This window comes from Amblyomma mixtum, chromosome 1, assembly GCF_055824585.1.
Source record: "Amblyomma mixtum isolate Tamu chromosome 1, ASM5582458v1, whole genome shotgun sequence".
Classification (NCBI taxonomy): domain Eukaryota; kingdom Metazoa; phylum Arthropoda; class Arachnida; order Ixodida; family Ixodidae; genus Amblyomma; species Amblyomma mixtum.
Window position 1 is genome coordinate 324,074,766 of NC_143012.1, and position 24,400 is coordinate 324,099,165.

The 24,400-nt window shown below is 50.3% G+C and overlaps 1 protein-coding gene across 2 annotated transcripts in view; it reads right to left on the reverse strand.

Moving 5' to 3' along the window:
* Positions 1 to 1,127: 1,127 nt before the first annotated feature.
* Positions 1,128 to 24,400, reverse strand: part of LOC149372767 (uncharacterized) — a 51,324-nt gene continuing 28,051 nt past the window's right edge. For both annotated transcript variants that reach the window (XM_089567313.1, XM_089567314.1), the window contains 3 exons: positions 23,131 to 23,422; positions 20,378 to 20,561; positions 1,128 to 6,317 (listed from right to left, as the gene is read on the reverse strand). In XM_089567313.1, coding sequence (XP_089423439.1) covers positions 5,821 to 6,317; positions 20,378 to 20,561; positions 23,131 to 23,422 — 973 coding nt within the window. In that variant the 3' untranslated portion in view covers positions 1,128 to 5,820. The remainder of the gene's footprint in view (positions 6,318 to 20,377; positions 20,562 to 23,130; positions 23,423 to 24,400) is intronic.

Below are 24,400 nucleotides of genomic sequence, written 5' to 3' on the forward strand. Positions count from 1 at the left end.
TGTTATTCATGAGGCGCAAGTACGCCAGCAAACCGCGCAACGTTCTCGGCGGCTTCGCCTTGCTGCAATTTTTGGGTGTGCGGCTTCATGAACTGTGAACACACATGGAGATGTGTGTATGCAATGACCTTCATTGGCAAGAGAGAAAAACCCGAATGACGAATGACTGCGAACGGTGTAACGTGCCGAGGAGGAGTCAAAGTTGTTTACCGTTAGTGAGTTTTGGGGCAACACAGAATTCTCAACGTGACAACTGAACCGAGTGCAAACGACACCAAGTGATCTTGGTATATATGTTATTCTGTCAGCATTCTGTTTTTCTTTTTGTTTACTGAATATTCGACAGAAGCGAGAAAAAGTGGCTAGAAAAGCAAAAATACACCATCAAGCAGACAAATGTGCGTCGATTCGCACAGCGATAACTCCTTGAGGAGCCTCTTGCGTAAAAGCAGCTCCGTTGGCGACATTCAGTGCGTTTACTTGTGCAGCGCCAGTTACGTTATGCGTTCACAAGGCAACTAATGTAGAATCTAGCAAAATCCCCCCCCCCCCCCCCCCCCTCCCCTTGAACCGAAGAATTGACATCGCTGCTGTACCACCCCAAGAACAGGAGAAGCGCAGTGGACGTTACGTACAAGGCGCGTCAACAGTTTATCGGATAAGTCACGAGTGCTTTGCGTCCATTCGGAGTTGTCACTATCGCCATGCCGAAAGCAGTTGAGTAGAAAATTTAAAGGCCTTTGAAGTGCATTATTTTTTTAGCAGCATTTCCTGCGACCATATGGCCTGCATTAAAGTGCAACATTTCCACGCTTCCCTCAGAAATCTCGTTGTGCAACGAGCTCGTCAGTTAGCAGCACTACCTTGCTATCTGCCGATAGATACCACTGAGATGGCTTAATTTGTGGAGTTGGGCGGTCAGTGTTTTGCTTAAAGAATATGAGGCTTGCTTGTAAGCTACTTCTGTGCCAATCGCGCACGATAAATATATGTGGTGTGCGACAGTTGCTTGTAATGCACGTTACTGTATGGGACAACAGTTTCTGTACTGTTACTGACAACCTCAGGGTTTATAGAAAAATAAAACGAAGAAATAAAACGTCGCCGAGGCAGAAATAGAGACGACGTAATCAATAAATACGGTTTTATTTATATCACAAAGGCGCGACGGTGTGCAACAAACGCTGTTGAAAAGGATACCCACTTTGGCATCGGTGACGCCCCAGCAACTGCGCGTGTTGAGGACAACCTTGAAAATACACCAAGAGCGCTTGTGTGCAACACAAATCAATAATGATACTAGGAACTCGCTTACACGGGCTCTGTGCCAACTTACAGAAGCAAAGCGAAAAAATTAAAGGGAACTGCACGCCATGGCGAGAGATTCTGCCGCCCGCTGCCCAAAAGGTTAGTCTTGGTACAACACCAAAAACGGGCTTAACTCGCATTTCGTCCCTACAGTCGCGGTTTTCGGAATATATTATATTTCGTTTACGTCTATAATCTTTTGTACTTACGCCAATCTTGGCAGATATTCAGAACGGCCCTCTGGGATGGAAACAGCGCAAATATTAACGGCTTGTACCGCCCGAATTCCGCAATAAAGGTGGAGCAAAATGGCGATAAACTTTGTCCGTTACCGCAATGCAATAGAAATACGCTGCTCAGCGTAAAAGGCAGTAAACTAGCAATTTGCATAAGTTATATTATTGGTAATGCTGGATGTCGCAATGAAACTACATTAACAAAGAACAAGAAGGAAACAGCTTAAGATGCTTTAAGTCCTTTCAACATAAATTCTGTTCAGTGCTTAGTGTCTGATTTGTCTAGTTCTACACTCATGCGGGTCCCGCATGGGACGTAGCAATTTGCTGATACATAGAGATGTCCAAACTGTTTGATAAGCTCAGGAATCAAAATGTTAGGTATTTAGAGGGCGACGTTGCAGAAGGCTAACGATTCAAATTTTTTAAGGCAAGCCATAAAATACCGACAGTTAAAGAATTAATAAAACATGGCGCTTCAGTCTTGGAATGTATAGTGCGAAGTGAAGCTCTCAACCGTTCTTGTGAGAATGCCGGAAACAAATAACACAAAGGCAATCATTGGCCGCGGCTGTAACAGAACTGCATGAAAAAAACAACGCTGAAAACAGGAGACATTCAGCTATCTCTGAGCATCAGGGGCAGTGTAGGTTTGGAAAAAGGGAAAGAAATTTCTTACATGATAACAACGGCAACGAAAGAAAAGATACGGGGGGGGGGTGAATAGATATAGATGCACAACCTTGGGGCAACAGTTTTCTGTTCCAGAGCAATTAAAAAAACAAGAAAGCAGCTTTGCATAGGGCACAGTCGAGACATTGCAACAAGGTAATCTCGCTTGAAAAAGAGAAGTATACACGTCAAAAAGAAGCAACACAGAACACTGCATACTGCGCAGTGGATCACAAATGGGCAGAGAGCACACCAACGTAAAAAAAAAAGGAACACAGGGGAACCAGGGTCTTTGATCAGCGCGTAAAATGGCACACCGTCATCAGCGGCGTGACAAGGAAGACCGCAAGCAGGGAGGAAATGTGTCGTTCCATAACGCTATCACTGGCGAAGTTGCCATTCAAGAGCCAGCCCAATTCTTCGGTTTTGTTCTTGAAATGACACTTGCTGAAAGTAGCAACGGCACTGCATTTTTTAGTACTTAACAGGAAATGGTACAGATGGCGTCACACCACCGGCAACATGGTGCAATCTATGGACCACCTTTTAAAGTCGGCGCCACCCTCTGCAAATGAGTGCAGAGCTAGGAGTGAAACATGATGGTGATATAAGCAACAGATCTGAAGCAAAAGTGTTCCTGCTTCTGAGACCGCGTAGGTTACGTACAAGGCTTGCGTGATTCGTCGTCACGTGCGGATGACGTGCGAAGGGAAAATATGGTGCTGCGCAGTTAGAGGAGTCCAGAAAAAGACCGAACCTGGTGTCCGTTGCCAAATAAACGGAAAACTGCGCGTGAGTTTGGGAACTCGCGATAGTGCTTACCTATAGGAAACAATGGGAAAATTCACACGCTCGTGTTTGCATAAGACACCGAATACTCCACGTTATTTCTCACTCAGCGTAAAGTAATTTTGTTCAAGATGAAACACTGAGCTCTAGACAAGAATTGCACAGAACGTTTAACCTGCGTTTTCTCGTGAACGCAACACAATTGAACACGCGAGACACCTATTGTACTTTATGCTGACTTAGAACATAACTTCACCTGAAACTATGACACCACAGCTGGCAAGGATGAGTAAAGTTGTGAGAGACCAGACTTCTTTTACAACTTAGGCCCGGATACGAATACTGCAGTCAGAACTGCTAAGAGCGAATTCCGCCTGAATTTCGTCAAGGTGGCAATAGAATTGTTACAACTAATCTGTCCTGTTAACTTTGGAAGCCAAATGTACAGAGGGCAAAACGCATGTCTAGAACACGCTCTGTGCGTGTTTCGGGCGTATCACGCGATAACTAGCGATAAGATATGGTTAAAAATGGTCTGGATGTAAACACTTGCTGTTAAACTCACAGAATTTTATCGTAATTTTTTGCCTTCTTGGTTGCAGCGACTTTGGGAGCTCCGGAACACAGAGTTTGGTTGTTCTAGGCATGTGTTTTGCCCTTTGTACAAGTAGGATCGCGTGAGCTTCAAGTGCACCTTTGGGAAGCAAGCTCCGTTCATGCCTGGTAGCCTGCGAATTCCTTTTGTTTCCGTAGTTACATTGCGCGCGGCCGGACAGTCTAGGCGTAGTTCTTCGCAGCTAGCAAGTGAGTTTTGCACCTGCACCTGGCACATACATAGCGTGCTCACTGCAAAGCAGTTCCCCAGCCGTGCAGTTCACTATAAGGCTTGAACCGGCCACTATCGATTGCAACTTCCAAGCATCTTCCAAGCTGCATAGAATGAGCGCACCATCCAGTATTGCCTCTACGGATGCGATGTGTGCAGGGGGAAGTGATGTGTGATTGAATTCTAGGTGCAGTGCAGTATCAAGATATGTCTGTGCAGTCCGCGCTCATCTATACATGCACTCGGTCGTTGTGAAACGCGGATCACGCTAGTCTGGCAAGATACAATTGCGCAGTGAAAGGTCACAAAGCTGAATGGTATAGAATACAAGGGTGACTGAGGCTTCTGAAAATGCTATAGCGGTGGTCCCGAGTCAAATGCTTATGAATGGTGAGGCGCACGTTTTCTCTCGCCCGCACTTTCCTAACCTAACCCCCAACGCCATTCATTCCAACCAAGCGTATTTGCTTGTTTCTTCTCTTCGCAAGGAAAGAAATGCAACACAAAGTTTTTTCATGTAACGGCAAGAAGCGCGAAGATAATATTGCTAATTCAATTTAGTGCTCAAACTTCGAGTCATCCTCAGCTTCTCTGGGCCCGCTGGCAGCTTTCAATGCAATCTGCTCGAAAACAAACGTGGGCCCTTCCAGGCAAGATTAAATAGTAGAAAGGTCTTGCTCTATTTTTAGTACAAAACAAAAGGCTACTTTCTACTGCGAACAAAAGCTGCTGATGGCACAATGAAGTGGATTAGCTGCTCACGTTTCTGAAACGAAGCAAATAATGACTCTTATGACGCTCTCAAGCAAGACGCGAAGGCTTCCCACGCTTGCCTTTCATCACTTGAAAGTACAATGTGCGATGATAAGAGAGATGACGACGTGGAGGTGGTTTGAGAAGGCATTTTCTTGTTCTAAAGTGCACACTTCTCAGGATACTACCTTCTTAGACTCGGGCGAAGCTGTACCATCTGCTACGCGAAGGTCGCATCCACTGTATTGAACAACCCGAATGGCTCAGGCGCCAGTCTCGAATGCAGTTTCTCCCTACTGCGCAACACACAAAACTCACTTAATAGGCGTCAAAAGCACAACAGAGAAGCACGCATACACATTGCAAGGGTGCGAAGAAAAGCAAATCTCTTACTCCCATTCAAAATAAGGGGGCCCCGAAACGAGATGACGAAGGTGACGACAATGAAGGAAACACCACGGGAACAGACTTCCAGCGTCCCACATTGACAATTCGTGGCTAGCTGGTGTTTCGCTGAAAGCGCAAGATTACCGTCTAATCATGTTGCCGGACTAGTCTGCGGTCAAGATCCGTTTTCAGCCCTGGACAAAAATGACAGCATCTATGCCGATCGCTTTGGCCGCAACTTCAACTGCGGATTGAACGAGTAAGCTTATGCAGGGCAGGGGGCTGTGAAGCGGGCGCTCCTCATAGTTTGTCCACATTACTAAAGTGTGTTGAATGCAATGCATATAGTCCTGAACATACAAGAAGCTAACGTCACGACTAGAAGCTCAGTAAAATGTTAGCAATAAAGAATTTGTTTTAGCTTGACACTGCTTTTACTGCATTTGCTGACCCACTTCTTTACTGTATTTAAAGGAAGCTAATCTGAATTTTCGACACAAAGTTTCAGTTAAATCAGGGTGGGCTGAGGCACAGAATTGATGTATACGCTAATGTAATACCATTTTCATTTGATCCACGACTTCAGGTCCTTTCCTTATGGCCTTCACCTTCGTCCTCTAAAGCCATTCGTTTCTGGGTCCCCCTCAACTCAGGTACCATGTGCCATCGACAAAGTGGCAGACACTAGGCATCAACTAGACAAAGTCTCTATGTTTACATCATGTACACTCACACTGCCGCGTACAGAACAGGCACACAGTGCACGTTGCACACACACTCACATGCACACACACCACAGTTGCCAGCAGCCGAAAGCGGCAGGCAACGAGTGGTGAACAAGTGAACAGGCTAGGAGTCCGCAAACCCCGAGCTGACGACCCTCTTGAGCACCTCCATGAAGAGTGTCCTCTCCTGGCGCTCAGAGCGGAGCCGCAGTTCGCGCTCCTGTCGCTCGATCTCGAAGCGCGCCTTCTCGAGTGCGAGCCTGTCCTCCTGGAGCTTGAGCTTGGCTCGCTCCAGGTCGAGTTCCTCGCGGCGCAGCTTGAGCTCCTTCTCACGCACGCGCATCTCCTTGGCCTGGCGCGTGAGCAGGAACGAGACCACCTGGCTGGGGAAGTCCGCCGCCTTGACGTCGCCCATGGCGGCGGCCATGGCGAGCTCTTCGAGGCCCCCGTCATCGTCGGTGAGGCCGCCGTTGCTGCCACCGCCATTGCCGTTGCCATTGACGTTGCCGCTGATGGAGAAGGGTGATGGGGCAGACATGCGCGCGCGCTTGGCCGATGGGGTCGCGTGCTCCTTCGTAGAGGGCGTGCCGTTCTGCGTCTGCTGCTCGTGCTCGTTGCCACCTGCGTCCGAGAGAACACTACAGTGAGCACAGGACACAGCACGATTCGTGCGGTTAAGCCATTATTTAGTAAGCCATTAGTAATTAGTAAGCCATTAGTATTAGTAGGCCATTAGTATTTAGTAAGCCATTATTTAGTTTTGCGCATGTCACTTATGTTTTTTTTTCTTCTCCCGCTCCTTCTTACAGCCTCACCTAGAGGCTAGCAGTTCTGTGTAAATAAATAAATAATCTTTGTGAAAAGGGAGGTTGATCTGCCGAAGAAAAGCATAGCGCTAAAAGCGCTGCTCACAACCGTCAGTGCAAGTTAAAAGATCCCCAGGTGGTCGAAATTATTCCCCAGACCTCCACTACGGCAGCTCTTTCTTCTTTCACTCTCTCCTTTATCCCTTCCTTACGGCGCGGTTCGGGTGTGTACCGAGATATGTGAGGCAGTTACTGCGCCATTTCCTTTCCTCAAAACCAATTTTAAATTTTCAACCGGATGACACATACCCAGGAACTGACAAACGCAGACCCGTTCCTCTTTGTTCTTCCTGCTCTTCTGTGAACTTTCAATCCGGTTGTGCGCAGCTTTTAAGGCGGAAGCCTTTAATGCCTCATCGTTGTAAGCAGGAGTTGTCGACAGAAATGTCATGCTTTTCAATTGGTCAAAATGCTCGTGACGTCACAGTGCGCGAATTTCAAATGGGGCCAATTGTACTTTGGCTAGCAACCATGCAACCCATTAAAGGGATCGTATAGTGATGCTCCAACTAAGTGGGACTGAGTTTAGTTAATTGCTTAATTAATCAATTAGCCTAATTAATATATAGGAGAATCAAGAAGTCAGAAGAAAGAGGAAAAGAAAAGAAAGAAAGACGCGCGTCCCAGCAACAACCGCGTCCGCGGAAACAGACGCTGCTGAAAAAAACATAAGCGGCCGAAGCTCCACCACCACCACCCACTTCCCCACCCAGTTCGACGTTGCTCGTTCCGACGTTTCTCGTTTCATTTACATTGTGTCGAACATCCAAGACAGTTCCAACATTTGACAGGTGAATGACAGAACACGATGGATATAATTACAATAATGTAAATATCAAATAGCCTAATTAACCTTTCTAGTCAGACCGCATAAATCAATAAAATCGAGTACGAAATTGGTCGAGTTGGGGAATCGAACCAGGGCCTCCGGAGTGCGAGCCACTCCGCCATGCCAGCTGAATGGTTTGGAATGAACAAAGGCGTGTCTAGCTAATACGGCGTCGTCGTTCACTCCCATATTTCCCCTTCCCTTACGGCGAGGTTCAGGTGTCCACCCAGATATGCGAGAGAGATACATTTCCTTTCCTCAAAAAATCTCTGCCTCTCCCGTAACCGAGAGTAGAGTAAGCATGAAATGTTTGCGGGCCTAATGTCATCTCGGTGGACACCCGAACCGCACCGTACAGGAAGGGAGGAACGCCACCACCCGTTCAGCGCGATGCCTTGCCATTTGAACGCAAGGTTTTTTGAGGAAAGGAAATGGCGCAGTAATTCTCTGCCATCTCGGTGGACACCCGAACCGCACCGTAATAGAAGGGAGGAACGCCACCACCCGTTCGGCGCGATGTCTTGCCCTTTGAACGCAGCGCTTCTCCCCCGGGCCCCTGTGCGCCTGCGCGGATTTGCTTCGATGCGCGAAGCCCCTAAGAGATCACGTATGACAACGAAGTGTATCGTGGCATCTATGTGCTTTTTGCACGCGTTATTAGAAATCGGAAATTATAATTCCGTGCATTATCAAACGCACAGCGACTGATATCTTGACAAACATTGAGAAGGCACTGGCAGAATTTATTTTTTGTGACTCCTTTGGAGACCAACCGGCGCTTGCATGCCGGTCGCGTAGGAGGGCTTACAGTCTCGTTAAATCACGTTAAGTCTCGTTCGGTGCCCGGATGTTCTCGTTTCAGAGCCCGGATGACTGGAATTCAGTGCCCGGATGAGTGGATTTCAATGCCCGGATGAGTGGATTTCAGTGCCCGGATGATGGCTCTCGGTCTCGGCGTGACGTCACCACACTGCCGACAACGGGGGCTAAAAGCATTTCATGCTTAAAATAAATTCACCGTCCAGCAAGGCGCAGAGCCGAATGGGCGATGGCGTTCTGTGGACTCCCTCGCAGCGTTGCAAGACGCTGTCGCGTTCCACTCTACAGGCGAATCTTAACATCTTAACAACACATCAGTTAGACAAGCAGACAACCAATGGACGCGTCATTCGCTGGCAGCACTTCAATCATCATTCACAACCACATTCGTGGCAGAATGCTGTACTCAGGCTTTCGCCTTACACCACTTTAGTCGCCAAAGTGTCTCCAGATTTTCTACAACCTTCCGGTCTGGAACCCACCCTTCTATGCTACAGTGGTAGTGCTTTGTTCATCGAAAGCAATAAATCAGAATATCTGGGCTGGGTGTGTCTCCCTATTTGCGCGCTGGCACTTCGTGTGTCCGTAATGATCAGACACGAGAACCTAGCTAACAAAAAAAAAAATAGTGTGATGTATAAAAGACCACCGGAGTTTAGTTCTCTTACTCTCGCCGCTGTTATGCAGCTCTTATGAGGTTATGAGGGAGAAATATAACCTTTCTCCTGACCATTTTACACAAGAAATGTACTTTTGGAAGTGAAATAAAAGTGTCTGGTAGGTGGTGTATTTCCGCCAGGACCAATTATTACCTGCAACTCAACAAACACCACGACAAGCACGAGCTATGAATAACTGCAGTCGGCGGGAAAAGGGAGAAGGAAACGCACTCAAAAGGACTGGAGCTATTACAGCTCAAATCATAGCACGAGGCGAAGATTGCACGTAAACAAGTTTATTCAAATATTTGAGTCTAGCTGCGCGTTCCGGCCCAGACGTCCTTCAGTCGCTTCCTAATGTGCCTCTGCTTCACCTTGAAGCACGCGCCAAGTTGTCAGTCAGGTGCGCCGCGCTTAACCACGAGTGACGAACGTTGTGAAAAACGCACGCGAAACACTCGAACAATCTTCGGGCTTTCTGGATCGCATCACTGAATTCACCCAGTGTGCTCATCAGCATAGCTACAATTAATACCATCGTTTGTATATTACGAGGTTACTGTGAGCGCGAGCAACTTGAAGGCTTTGGGCAGAAGCCACTAGCAAGCAAAAGTTTGGTTTGTTCAATAAAACGTTCAATAAATGTCCAACATATTTGTTCAATAAAACGACAGCCTAATTTTTAGACTAGGAATGCTTGGCAGTATCCAAAAACTTTGCCTGTTACTCATACATTTCGCTCGTTTTCGGACGCTATGAAGGAAGTTTGTTCGGCAAACGGAACACTGAGTGGTAGTAGCCTACTCGTATCGCTTGCGCGATCAATAGTCCTATTAGACCCTGTAATGTCCAAGCACCGAGTATGTGGGAGTGGAGTTATGAACTTCCAGTATTTTTTCGTTAGAGGACCCAGCATTTCAGGAATAAAAAAATTCGATTTTTAAAGAAAAGCACGATTACCACAGCTATCAAATTAGCGGATTATGAGAATTCCCGAGAGTCCAAGGACAATAAATCGAAGCACAAGTTCTAAGGAGCGTATAATAAATCAACATAAAAATGCAAATCTGTTCCAGCACCTGCCAATGCAGCAGTAAGACTGCAGAAACGTTAGGCTGTGTTGCGTTAGGGTTAACTTTTGAACCGAGCTCTCTGCCAACAGGTTGCCTGCATTTCTGGGTCGGAACTTGATCCTTGCTACGATGAATATGTTGGAAAAGGACCCGTCAAAATGCGATGAAATAATATAGACGTCTGCTAGCACAAATAAAAATTGGTTGGTTTATTGGTGTTTAACGTCCCAAAGCAACTCAGGCTATGAGGGACGCCGTAGTGAAGGGCTCCGGAAATTTCGACCACCTGGGGTTATTTAACGCGCACTGACATCGCACAGTACACGGGATTCTAGAATTTCGCCTTCATCGAAATTCGGCCGCCGCGGCCGGGATCGAACCCGCGTCTTTCGGGTCAGCAGCCGAGCGCCGTAACCACTGAGCCACCGCTGCGGGGCCAAATGAAAATTGTTCAGAATTTGACGCCCTGTATCGTATGCGACAGGCCGGGGCCACTGCACGGTTAAGAAGGGAGCCCACGCCGCCGGAACGGCAATATTGCCTTATAAACGCAGAATCACAATTAATACATACTGTTAAACGGGCGTTTCGCCCCTAAGGCACCGACCTAAATTCGTCTATTAAAGGCCGATTCACACGACGGACCGTTCGTCCGCGGCCCGCGCACTTCGTGTGCATGCGTCAGCACATTGAGGGGCGCGCTGTCGGCCGCCATCCATCCATGCATCCAGCGCGCCTCTCAAAGTGCTGACGTATGCACACGTAGTGCGCGGGCCGCGGACGAACGGTCCGTCGTGTGAATCGGCCTTAACCTACCCACGTGCGTTAGAAGCCTGCCTCACAGGCGTATATGAAACTGAGAAACGGAACACACTCTTTTACAAAAGCAGCTTTGCTTTCCCAGTGTGGGGCGGCGATTACATCAGGGATTTCTCCAACGGAGACGATTAAGTTTAGGCTATTCGCCTTATGCGAAGAAAACGTGCCATTTATCTTTGTCAAGAGCAGAGCTTCCAGGTCCGCTGAGCGATCAAATTCGCCGATAGTGTCCCGACGGAGAGCGGCTTACGCGCCTGCGTCGTGTTCGGTTTAGCGCTGAAAAGCCTAGCAAGTGGAAGAAGGCTTACAAACGCACTATACAATTTTTCGACATCGCAAAGGTCTCTGACACAAGCTGGTATTTACTAAGTCACGCCGTGCGTCAGCATCGACCGACAAGTCTGTCATTCACCCCACGATTCTAAGCGACACGCACCGGCGTTGGCTACGCCGCTGCAAACCGGGAATGCCAATGAACTGTGAACTCGTTGTGCCGCTTCGGGTTAGCAGGTTGCTTTCGATGCCAAGCTGAAGGCACAATTTGCGATGGGAGATGGCGTTGAGATTTGCTACATTTTAGAGTTAGCGAAAAAAAATTCCGGGTATCGCATTCGTTTTCCTTGTGCCGCCGGGCACGGAAGGTACCTACATTACACGGCTGCCAGCGCCCAGTATTGCAAGAACAGGTGGAAAGAGGCTTTAGAAGTAAATTAGAGACAGCGGCATCCTTCAAAAGCTTCTGGGCTTTTCTCTACGACCTGATGCCCAAGATTCTGCTTAAACGAGGTTCAAAAATTCTGCGGAGTTTTAAAATGAAATAACGACGTTTCGAAGGCAGATTTGCACGGCATCATAAAGGTGATTGTTGTGTGGAAACACTGCGCAGCAGCAGCAGTCAGGTACCTTCCAAATCCGATGGCGTGGAGAGGAGGATTCCTGCACTCTGGCAAAGCTTCCAGTGACTATTCTAGATATCCCCCATAAGGGTAGACCCTATGATTTGATAGCGAATTCTGCTTAGCATAACACAGTACAACTTTAGCTACTCCGTTCCAGTTTATTATGACAAAAAAAAAACATGAGGGAGGGGAAAATGCGAAAACGAAGAGGAAAATATCGACACGTCTGTGACCTTGACGCTGACAAAAGAGCGCAGGGACAAGGAGGATATAAGCACACAGGGCAAGGCCCTTTGTGCTGCAAAGCCCTGACAGTGGGCTGCTTCTGTCATCTTTGTAGGTGTCCTGTTTCGACAACAAGCCGCACCAACTCTCCCAAGAGTATTAATCACTTGGGCCTGCACTTTCGAATCATCACGCCGTATAACTAAAGTAATAGGTCGATGCTTCACTGACAACGTAGTTCAGAGAAAACAAAGTAAAATAACGACACAAATTGATATGTTACACCACACTACTAGATGCAAGACGGCCTCCAATTTTCTATCTGTCACAAACATTTTGTCTGTGCTTCATCACCAATCAGCCGGAGCTACATCTGCGACGCTCCCCAGTGTGAATGCGTACGTCCGCTCACAATGGCGTTACCATCCCATGCCTCGCGCTATCTCTGACATCTTCGGATGAAGCGCGCGCTCGCCCATAATCATGTGACCATGTGTACCTCGTACCCACAGCTAAAATTAGTGACGAGATTTAAAGAGGATATTTTCTCACTTCTGAGCACCCTGATATCATTAATACGTCGCAGAAATGCTGTCTGCATAGCGGCCATCACGATACCGGATCGAATCACGCCACCATTGTCGCCAGATTAGCATGGCCTGTATTTAGTCCACACAGTAGTGGCTGGCTCATCACAGAGTGTAGAGAGGGTCTGCATGGAACTGCGGGGGCCGCTTTTGCTCTATAACCAGCATACATGTATTAACTCTGCAGTGGTGTAAATGACAACAGGCTTCTTGTACCAGCTTTTGTAGCAGAAGAAACTGAAATATTGCCACCTAGTATTGCCAGGTGGCGCATACGAAGTAGGGCGACGACGACGAAGTAGGGCTCGCGCCGTGTGGAGTCTGTCGCTGTTGTTGCCCCAGCTTGCCTGGCCTTCCCTTTCGTGCCTGCTAATAAAGCCCCCCTTCGTCAGCAAGTACGTTACAGTCTGGTGGAGGTGCGGGGTAAGATCCCTGTGTATGTCTAATACTCCTCCGCATACCCTGGGCTCCAGTCCTTCGCTGGTGGACACCCCTGTGCACCGTGCAGAAACCAAGGCCTACCTCCCGAACACGGGCTTTTGGAGTCTGCAAGAGCACCCACCCATCGACCTGTTATGCCAGCTGCAGCCTACTATACCTTGCAGAATCCGCGACTGCCCAAACCATTCCATGGCAGTCAGCTCGAAGACGTCGAAGACTGGCTGGTCGAGTTTGAACGCGTGGCCTCGTTCAACCAGTGGGACGACGCAGCCAAGCTTCGAAACGTCTTCTTTAGCCTGGAGGATGGGGCACGTACGTGGTACGAGAACCGAGAAGATGCGCTAACATCATAGCATGAGTTCCGCCGACGCCTGCTGGAGACCTACACCAGCGCGGATCGCCGAGAACGGGCTGAACGGGCTTTGCAGTCTCGCATTCAAATGCCGAATGAGTCTGTAGCCATGTACGTGGAGGATATGACTCGGCTCTTCCGGCGAGCTGACCCGGCCATGCCCGAAGAGAAAAAGGTGCGCCAACTCATGCGCGGCGTCAAAGAACAGCTATTTGCAGGCCTCGTGCGCAGCCCACCATCGACCGTCGCTGCATTCCTTGCCGAGGCCGCGACGATGGAAAAGGTTCTTCAACAACGTTCTGCGACTTACAACCGGCCCGTGCATGCTGCTGCAGTCACCGAATCGTTTGCCACCGCCGGGAGCCACCCTGACGATTTGCGCGAACTGATTCGCACCATCGTGCGTGAAGAGGTCCTCAAGTTTTGCAGCCCTTCGCAGTCTGCACTTGGTTCGATTTCCGCTCTTGTTCGCGAGGAGGTGCAACAGGAGTTCAGGGGTCCTACCGTCGAAACACCACCTCTGCCGGGAGACTACAGCCGCCCCACCTATGCCGAAGTTGCGAGACGCCCGGCTGCAGCTTCGCCACCGCCGATTCCAGTAACGCCTCCTGCAGCGCTGTCCCCAGTTCCACCAGTCCCTTATTTCGACGATCGCAGAGTGCACTTGCGGAAGGCCGATGTCTGGCGCACACCTGACAACCGGCCACTCTGCTTTCACTGCGGAGAACCAGGCCATCTCTACCGCAATTGCTCTTATCGACGCCTCGGTCTGCAGGGCTTTCGCGCCGATTCGCCCAGACCCCGGTTTGGCCACCGGCCTCCAGCCATTGAAGACTTCCTCGCGGAACAGCGACTTTCAGCCCGTGCGCCGCATCAGCCGCGCTCATCTTCTCCGCGGCGCTCTTCCCCGAACCCGCACAGCTCCCCGCGAGCCCTACTTCGTCGTCGTCGCCCTACTTCGTATGCGCCACCTGGCAATACTAGGTGGCACCGCATCATCACCTATGACGACGCTCGCCCTATACGACAGCAGCCTTATCGTGTTTCTGCTAAAGAACGGGCGGTTATCCAAACTCAGGTTCAGGAAATGCTTGACGATGGCGTTGTTCAACCTTCCCAAAGCCCGTGGTCTTCACCTGTAGTCCTTGTTAAGAAGAAGCACGGCACTCTCCGGTTTTGTGTCGACTATCGCAAACTGAACAGTGTGACCAAAAAGGACGTCTACCCGTTGCCGCGCATTGACGACTCGCTGGATAGATTACGGCGCGCTAAGTACTTCTCATCCATTGACTTAAAGAGCGGCTATTGGCAAATTGAAGTAGACGAACGGGACCGCGAAAAAACCGCCTTTGTGACTCCAGATGGCCTCTATGAATTTAAAGTGCTTCCTTTCGGTTTGTGCTCCGCCCCGGCTACGTTCCAACGGATGATGGACACCGTCCTCACAGGCCTCAAGTGGCAAAGCTGTCTTGTTTACTTGGACGATGTCGTAGTTTTTTTCGGAAACGTTTGACCAACATCTCCAGCGCCTGCGGGCTGTCCTCGAAGCCCTCCGCTCGGCAGACCTTACCCTGAAGCCCCAGAAGTGTCATTTCGGTTACGAAGAGCTCAAATTTCTGGGTCACGTTGTGAGCGCTGAGGGAGTGCGGCCGGACCCCGAAAAGACTGCCGCCGTCGCACGTTTTCCCGTTCCGACCGACAAGAAAGCTGTCCAGCGCTTCCTGGGTCTCTGTGCGTATTATCGGCGCTTTATTGCGGACTTTTCCCTCACCAGGAATACCACCTCCTTTGTCTGGACCACTGAGCAACAGACCGCTTTCTCTACGCTCCGCCAGCGCCTTCAAACACCTCCCGTTCTTGCGCACTTCGACGAAGATGCCGATACCGAGGTCCACACCGACGCCAGTAACATCGGTCTTGGCGCGGTCCTTGTTCAACACCAGGACGGCCTTGAGAGGGTTATCGCCTATGCTAGCCGTACTCTCTCCCGCGCCGAGAGCAATTACTCCACGTCTGAAAAAGAATGTCTTGCGGTCGTGTGGGCCACCATGAAGTTTCGCCCTTATCTTTACGGCCGCCCATTCAAAGTGGTCACCGATCACCACTGCCTATGCTGGCTGGCAAATTTGCGAGACCCATCTGGACGCCTGGCACGCTGGAGCTTACGGCTCCAGGAATTTGACATTACTATTGTTTACAAGTCCGGCCGCAGACACGAAGACGCCGACACACTGTCGCGTGCACCAGTTGATCCTGCCGACGCAGCGCCCGATGACGACAGCGGCTTCCTTGGTACTCTCACCGCCTCCGACCTACTGATTCGGCAGAGGGCGGACTCGGACCTTCGCCCTCTCATTGACGCCCTTGCAGGTAGTGATACGGCTATACCTCGCCACTTCTCTCGACGTCTTGGCTTCTTCTGTTTGCGGCAAGGTCTCTTGTACAAGAAGAACTCGAGAGGCAACGATAGACCTTACCTTCTCGTCATTCCAGCCGACCTCCGATCTGACGTTCTTTTCGCCTGCCACGATGAGCCCACGTCTGGCCACTTGGGCTTTTCACGTACGCTCGCCAGAGTGCGGAACATGTATTACTGGCCTGGACTTTCTGCTGATGTCAAACGATACGTTAAAAGCTGCCGAGAATGCCAGCGCCGGAAAACGCCACCACTTAAGCCGGGGGGTTTTCTCAAGCCGGTTACTGCCCCTCGCGCTCCGTTCGACCAGATCGGCATGGACCTCCTCGGCCCTTTCCCCTTGTCGCAGGGCGGCAATAAGTGGATCGTAGTTGCTACCGACTATTTGACTCGCTACGCCGAGGCCAAGGCGATCCCTCGTGGCACAGCTTCAGAAGTCGCAGAGTTTTTCATGCACAACATCGTCCTGCGACATGGCGCTCCTTCGCACGTGATTACAGACAGAGGGACGGCGTTTACAGCGCAACTAATCGACCACATCTTTCGGCTGAGCTGCACAACACACCGCAAGACCACGGCCTACCATCCGCAGAGCAATGGCTTGACCGAACGATTAAACAGGACCCTTGCGGACATGTTGTCCATGTACGTAGATGTTCAACACAAAACTTGGGATGAGGTCCTGCCGTATGTCACCTTTGCCTACAACACCGCCCTGCAGGAAACTACGCGCTTCTCCCCGTTTCGCCTTGTGTACGGACGCGAAGTCCAGAGCATGCTTGATGCCATGCTCCCGTGCCCAGAGGATGACCAACTCGCCCCAGACGCCCGACAGTTTGCCCAACGTGATGAAGAAGCCCGTCAGCTGGCCCGCGTGCACATCGGGCAACAGCAGAGCTCGGGTGCGCGCCGTTACAACCTTCGCCACCGACAGGTTGACTACAAACCCGGTGACCTAGTCTGGGTGTGGACTCCTGTTCGTCGCCAAGGATTGTGTGAGAAACTGCTCTCCCGCTATTTTGGCCCTTACAGAGTGGTACGGCGTGTGAGTGAGGTTAACTATGAAGTGGTTCCGGACGGTGCTGCGCAACCGCGACGCCGACAGCCCGACTCTGACACTGTGCACGTTGTGCGGCTTAAGCCGTACTATACACGGTGACGCAACCGTGCTGATGTTTTCGCGCGCTTCAGTTGCGGCAGTTTGCTTGTTTTTTTTGTTTATTTTTTGTTTCACCCTTACGTCGACAGCGACAGCGCTCTTTTTTTTTTTCTTCATAGGGGGGGAATAATGCCACCTAGTATTGCCAGGTGGCGCATACGAAGTAGGGCGACGACGACGAAGTAGGGCTCGCGCCGTGTGGAGTCTGTCGCTGTTGTTGCCCCAGCTTGCCTGGCCTTCCCTTTCGTGCCTACTTTCGTGCAGCACATAAAAAATAGTTGTAGCAAAATATTGACTTTTGGAGCCATCAAGTTCAGATGTTCAGTCTGGTCTAAGTAAAACAAAAATTAAGCACCCTGTATAGCGCTCTTTCAATAAAAAACTCCCAAAAATGTGTAAATTATGAAAACAAAAAAGATTTTGCTGAATGATGTAGTTTTTATTCATAGCGAAAAACAGCCTCGTGTATGAAAAAAAAGTCTTCACAAAATAAAAAAATAACGTCCCTGAAAGCCCGCAGCTGCTATTTCTTATCTTTTTTTAAATGCTTCTAGTTTGGACCACGCCAATCAGAGATCGCTATCAAAGGGGTACGAAGTGGTGCATTGCTGCCGAAACGGGAAAAAAAAAATTGGCTGGGGCTTAGCTAAGGTTAAGCCTGGATATCTCGAAGCGAAAAGCTGCGGTGATCAGCGATAAACACGCGCTTGCGGCGAACGTCAAACGATGACGCATAACGCGCGGCAGCGTGCGCCTGTTCTATGGGCAAGCGCGCCTTATATACCCTTCCTTTCAAATGCGCACTGCGCACGGTTGCGGTGAAAGGTCAAACAGTGGCGAGGAGAAGCAGCGGCGCACATGCGCAGTAGCCTGCGCCGTGCGTGACGTCACTCGTTCTCCGACATACGCCGGCTCACGGGAAGCGCGGTGTTGACTAGCGTAGTGAAGCTTTTCGCTTCAAAAGACTGCTCGCAAAACGAACGAGAAGCAGCAGCTGGAGGCTGCAAAGTGAACGGCTCCATCCCTCTTACGACCCGCCGCGGTGGCTCAGTGGTTACGGCGCTCGGCTGCTGACCCGAACGACGCGGGTTCGATCCCGGCCGTGGCGGTCGAATTTCGATGGAGGCGAAATTCTTGAGGCCTGTGTACTGTGCGATGTCAGTGCAGGTTAAAGAACCCCAGGTGGTCGAAATATCTGGAACGCTTCACAACGGCACCTCATAGCCTGAGTCGGCACCTCATAGCCTGAGTCGCTTTGGGACGTTAAACCCCAATAGACCAAAAAAACCATCCCACTTACGTTCTCTCGCAATGCGCGGAGAGCAGCACTGGCAGAGGGATTGCACTCGCATTTGGGTGCTCGACGACACGCAGCCCGCTTAGCGTTCGCGAAACGGTTCTGCTGCCCGCGCTCTGCGATGGGCTGATAAATGCCGTCGTATACGAACGATAATCGGCACACTGCTTCCGGAAGTAATAGTTTTTCCTCAGCACATCAACAGCGCTCGATTTATATGAGCCTTTATTTAGCCATGGCAGTTATAGTTCGAACTCGGCGTGAAAATTTTCATGACGCTTTGAACCGTTCATAAAAGTGGTTGTCACATTCGAAGGCGTTCGAAGCGTGATTCAACGACAGCGCCAGAAAACTTGTTTCAGAAACTTTCAGGAAATTTCTCAAATGATGCTCCGCGTGCTCTTGCAAGGCTTGAATGTTGTCGCTGCTGCCGATGCGGGTCCATCGTAGCAATAAGGCGAGCGCATGCGATCGAACACGCGAAAGGGAAACTATGCCGTAAAGAGAGCGCGCGCGGGAAGCTGCGCGAGCTGGGTCCGCGGCCTTTGTTTCCGTCCTGCGGTTTCAATCTCATATGACCGGAAGCTTAAGTTAAAGACAACGCAGCGAGTGATGGAAAGAAAACCGATAGGTGTAACGTTGAGAGATCGGAAGCGGCTGCAGTGGGTGAAGGAACAAACGCGGGTTAATGACATCCTAGTTGAAATCAAGAGGAAGAAATGGGCTTGGGCAGGGCATGTAATGCGAAGGCAATATAACGGTTAGTCCTTAAACGTAACGGAGTGGATTCCAAGAGGAGGCAAGCGTAGCAGGGGGCGGCAGAAAGTTAGCTGGGCGGATAAGATTAAGAAGTTTTGCGGGGATACGGCGGCCGCAGCTGTCACAGGGCAGGGATATTTGGAGAGACATGGGAGAGGCCTTTGCACTGCAGTGGGCGTAGTCAGGCTGCTGATGTTGATGGCCTGAAAGACCATTCAATCAGATTGAAACTGCGCAGGGTGAGAGTGACCGAAGCGATTGCACCGCCGGGGTGCCCGAGTGTCGCAGCTTCGTCCGCACCGCTGTCCTCTGCAAGCCCTCTTTCCGTGTCCGCCGCGCATCGAAGACGTCAAGAAAGGCAGCAGCACCGGCGCCTGTTCTCATTCTTCGCAAGCGAGTTCACGGCGAACAGTCGGCTGCGCCGTGGCGCGACGCAATGACGCGCCTCGTGGAGCTGCAGTTCCGTTTTCCGATCCTGGAGCGCGGCTGCGGCGGCTCTCGATGACCATCGACGAACTTTTCACGCAAGGCCTAGCAACTGTCAGCTGCGTCGTGCGCTTTTTCCGCGTGCTGGCGACCGACCCCACGAAAAAATCGCGGACTGATTATGTGACAACATAAGTGAGCGGACTCACTCCTGAGTCGACTCACTCGGGCCCATTGAGGCACATTTCAGATCATGATCTGAGTCCTGAGTGAGTCCGGACTCGCACACAGATCATGGTCCGAGTCGTGAATGAATCCGGACTCATATTCAGATTAAGATCTGAGACGTGAGTGAGTCCGGACTCACGTTGATCCCGGTCGATCCCGTTTGAATGGTGAGTCTGAGTGGGCCCAAGTGAGCTGTGAGCCTAAATGAGCTTGATTTCATAGTTCGAGTGAGCCCGGGCCTCTGTGAGCGTGAGTTCGAGTGATCACGAAGGTTGACCAAACTTTTGTGAGTGAGCCTGAGTAAGCACTAGTGATTTTGCCGAGGTTTGTGTGATAAGCACGAGATCGCGCATTTCAAGGTAGTGAGCGCTGTTTAGAAATGCAATAACTGTTGACCGCAAGTTTGGAGGTGCATGAAAATCAGTAATTGCCAGATGTTCGTATACTTCGAACGCGAAAAGCGCTGTACGGCACAAATCAAACAGCAGATCCTATTCACGAACTATCCGAAATTTTGAATACTTCCAATATTGCTACTCCGTGCGACAATGACGCAGAAAAAGCACGTAGCCAACAAGTGAAAGTACCGGTTTCAGTTTCGTTCTCTTCAAAGTTTTTCAGTTACCTTTTGGCGCAGGTGTGGAGCGAAAGCGAGGGAAAACTAGATTATGTAGCAGCATGCCGCAAGATCTGCCATATGGCGCAGTTTGGCGCAATTGGCTCAGCAGTTCTGCCACCGACTTTGTAGTCTGTTGGCTAGTGTCAGGACTTTTTTTTAAGAAACGCAGTAGACGAGGCAGAATCAAAAGTTCCCGTTCCTCACTCACCCTGCCTAGCAGTGTACGCATCAGACGTGGAGTCCTCCTGAAGAATGACTCGCGGTCGGATCTTCTCCGGGTCGAAGTCATCATCCTCTTCTTCCTCTTCCGCCGCCGCCGCCGCAGCTGTCACGAAGCCGCCACCGATGCGCGAGCTGTAGCCGCCCGCGCCGTCTTCGTACTGCTGCAGAACCTGCGCGGCGAGGACACATGTGAGGGTTAGTGCCAACTCTTTCGGTCTTGCTCGATACGCTGCCCAGTAGAAGTAGTAATAGTAGCAGCAATAGGAGCAATAATGTTAAAAGCACTATTAGTAGTAGTTGCAGTGGTAGGTAGTAGTAGTACAAATAGTAGCAGTAATAGCATTAATATTGTCAATAGCAATATTAGTAGCAGCAGTAGTGGTAGTGGAGTACTAGTGCTGGCATTAGCAGGATCAGTATTAATAGTAGTAGTAGTGCAGTGGTAGTAGAAGTAGTAGTAGTAGAGTAGAAGTAGTAGTAGCAGTAGCAGTATTAAAGTGGTTGTGGCGGTAGCGCTGCTGAAATTGGTCGTGGGAACCATAACTTCCTCACTGAACAGTGGCCACCTGAGCTAACCCGCTATCTAAAAAGTAGAAGACAAGAAAGAGACAACGTGGAAAGCTTAATAAATAAGTGCTAATGAACTGTGCCAGGTCTGCAGGGCCATATCTGCCCGCTGTACTACATAGCAGGCACGTAGCTAGGATACACTAAGGGCAATCTTGTGCGAAACGACAGCAAATAGAAGAGTTGAAGGGGGCTGTCAAGAAAGGACCGCAACCTGGCGTACCACTGAAGCCACCTTTTAACTAAGAAATCAGCTTGTTATTTGATCAAGGAATAACTCAGCATTACAGTATATGCGGCTACATGCCTCTACACACCTGGCTATAACAAAGTGATGCAATGAAAAGCCGATAACAGCAGCTTTCACATTCTGCGTGCTCCCTCAGAAATCGTACGATGCCTTCCACCTCTACCTTTCTCTTGGGGGATCCCACAACGCAGACATACACGGTGGAAACAAACCGGCGCAGCCAGCTGCGAGTTATACGAGGAAGACTAAGTAAGGAAGGTCACGACCTTCCGCTGGCGTTCGCACGCACCAGAGTTTTTACAGAGACGAGACACGTGTGTCGATAAGGCAAGGTTTTTAGACGCAAGAAGCACGGTGCTAGGGAGCTATCCGCCGCGGCAGTTCAGCGGTTAGCGCGTTCGGCTGCTGTGCCCGAGGCCGCGGGTTCAAACCCAACTGCAGCGGCCGTGTTTCGATGGAGGCGAGACAAGAAGAAAAAAAAAAAAGATCGTGTTCTTTATGATGTCAGCACACGCTAAAGGACCCCAAGTGGTCAAAATTAATCAGGAGCTCTCTGCCACGGCGTCTTTGTCTCTCTTCCGTCTTTAACTCCCTTCATCGTCCCTTTCCCCACGGCGCGGTTCAGGTGTCCACCGACCTTAAGACGGTACTGTGCCTTTGCTTTCCTGATAAACAAATTACGGAGCCAGGTCCGTTTGGACAAAAGCATCTGGCCAACTATATATGCAAGGATCAGCGCAACAGGTCGAAATGGAAGCCAAAATGTTACAAATTATTGGAGACGAACCTCACAAGCGGTCAAGATAAAGTAAGAATCAGAAAGCTTGCTGCTCCTTCGAACTCCTGGCTTCCAACTTGACTGCTAGCGTTAAGCAGGAGTTTTCGCAACAGGCGGTACAAAAGTGTTAACAAAATTTACAAACGAGATGCAGGCCTTGGGGCATGGAATTTTTGTCCTGCACACGAAGATATGCCATATCTTACCACTGTCCAGTGAATAGACGCTCCACAGTGCCATCACAGCCCGACGATACTTCACATTTGCCCCCCCCCCCCCCCCACCCCCCCCCCCCCCGGTAACCTCAGTTCGCCCTCCTCTCAGCGCCTGCGGCATTCCCTGTCTTCCTCGGACTTCCCAGGGCTCTGGTCTTTGTTCCCCTCCTGCCGGCGCCCCTGTCACTCTTGCGGGGTGTGCTTGACCAGTTGAATGCTTGTCGGCGTGGGAATAAAGATGACGGCCAAGCGGTCGGCATTCGGACCCCTAATGAGCACTGGCCCCGTGACATCCGATTCCTGGATGCCAGAGGGTCGTACTGGCGCGAACAGAGGTAAACCATGCACACTATGAACTTCGCCCCGTGATCTTAAACGCTGACTGCTGCCAAATGTATTCTACTAGCAAAAAAAAAAAAAAAAAATTGGAAGCCAGAATGCGGAGTCACAGCGATTTAATTCCCGTCAGTTACCTGGTGGCTCTTATTTGCCTTAAAAGAGTTGCAAATGGTGCAAATTCATGCTGACATGCTGACACCGCGCGCTTCTCACACTCGCGCACCGATGCTGCGGTAGGGAGCGGCTTCCTCTATTTTTGCCTTTCATTTTTTTTTGCGTGTTTCTTCCTGCGCAAGGAGATCAATCAGTGTGCGTGCAACAGACCTATAACTGCCGAGGACGGTATAATATATTGCACCACTGGTGCGGTCTTGGACGGACAAACGAACTTTCTTAACTTTTGCTATCGGATAGACGTAAATGGACCTAGAGCGAAAGAACGTGCCCCGTTTACTTCTGTCCTCATCAGTACAGGTGCAACACAGAGAGACCATCATTCTTTAGAAGCGGTCCTCGGACGAGCAGCAAGCACTTCGTCGACGCGGACATGGCCATATAGATGCGCCCACTACAGCGGTGCACGTACGTACCTGCTGCAGAAGCTGCTCCTTGACGGCGAACTCCTCCTTGGTGCAGTACCGCTGCAGGCTCGGGTAGTCGCCCTTGATGAACTGGTCGAGCAGCAGGATGGTCCGCTCCCGGCATCGCCGCGAGCTGATCATGAACAGGTGCTCGAGGTTTTTGGAGATGGACGCCCAGGTGGTGGTGGGCGGCGTGTCCTTGAACGGGTTCAGGCTCACCACCTCCTGCAGCAGCCGGATGTCGTGCTGCCCGGAGAAGCGCATGGGGCGCTTCCGCTTGTCCGTCTCCTCGCCATTGCCGCTGCGCAGCAACACGGAGAGGGCGCGAAATGAGCCGATGGATCTCCTCAACCGGCTCCGTTTTATGAATCGCCCTGCCACAGCACTGCATCCTGAGCATTAAATTGTCCTCAGTCTGCTTTCAGTACCTCTTGGTGGTGGCCGCTATGTACAGCCTTCAGGATGTTTAACAATACCGCGCGACAGTCCACCGCGCGGCAGGTCAGCGCCCTATAACGGCGATAAGCTGGGAAACCAGCGAAAGTTCGCGAATGCGCTTCAAGTCCTCTCCAGTCCGGGTGTTGTCTTCTGTGCTGTTCCATTCATGAGGACACGCATCCTTCCATTTTAAGCAAAATTTGTCAATGTGACGACCGTTCCGATTTTCTTGCGTATTACTGAAGCCAACACATGTGAATAAATAAATGATAAATAATAAAAAAAATATTTATTTGGAAAATTACATTGTACACGTACGAGCCTGCCCAAGCCAACAATGGGCTTGTGGGGAAGTGCTCGGCAGAATGGAGCAATCCAACTACAACAAGAACAAAAAAAAAAGATAACAGTACACAGTAAAAGATGTTATCGGCTCGCAGCTCGCACGAAACATTGCCTCACATGCGAAACTTCTGATTTGTCGTAGTCCGCCGCGAAGTGGAAACACAATCACGGGGTGATCACATAATCGCACCACTTTCTGCAAACAGGTGCGCCACGGCACGTGTCCTGAACGGAACAGCGAAGCAAACGACACTGGTCCTGGAAAGGTTTTTGTGCGCTTGCGCGAACTCTCGCCGATTCTTATTGCGAAAGCAATAATACTCCCAAGAACGGCCTTTCGCGTAGCGGCGGCTACTTGCCACGTTTGACCTTTAGAATGACCCTTGACGTCATAACATGCCTAGTGACGTCACAGCGTGACGTCATACCAGGAGCGAGAGACTAGCTACCACATCGGCTCGTCGGATGACGGCGGCCGCTAGCCACGGCGCGCCGT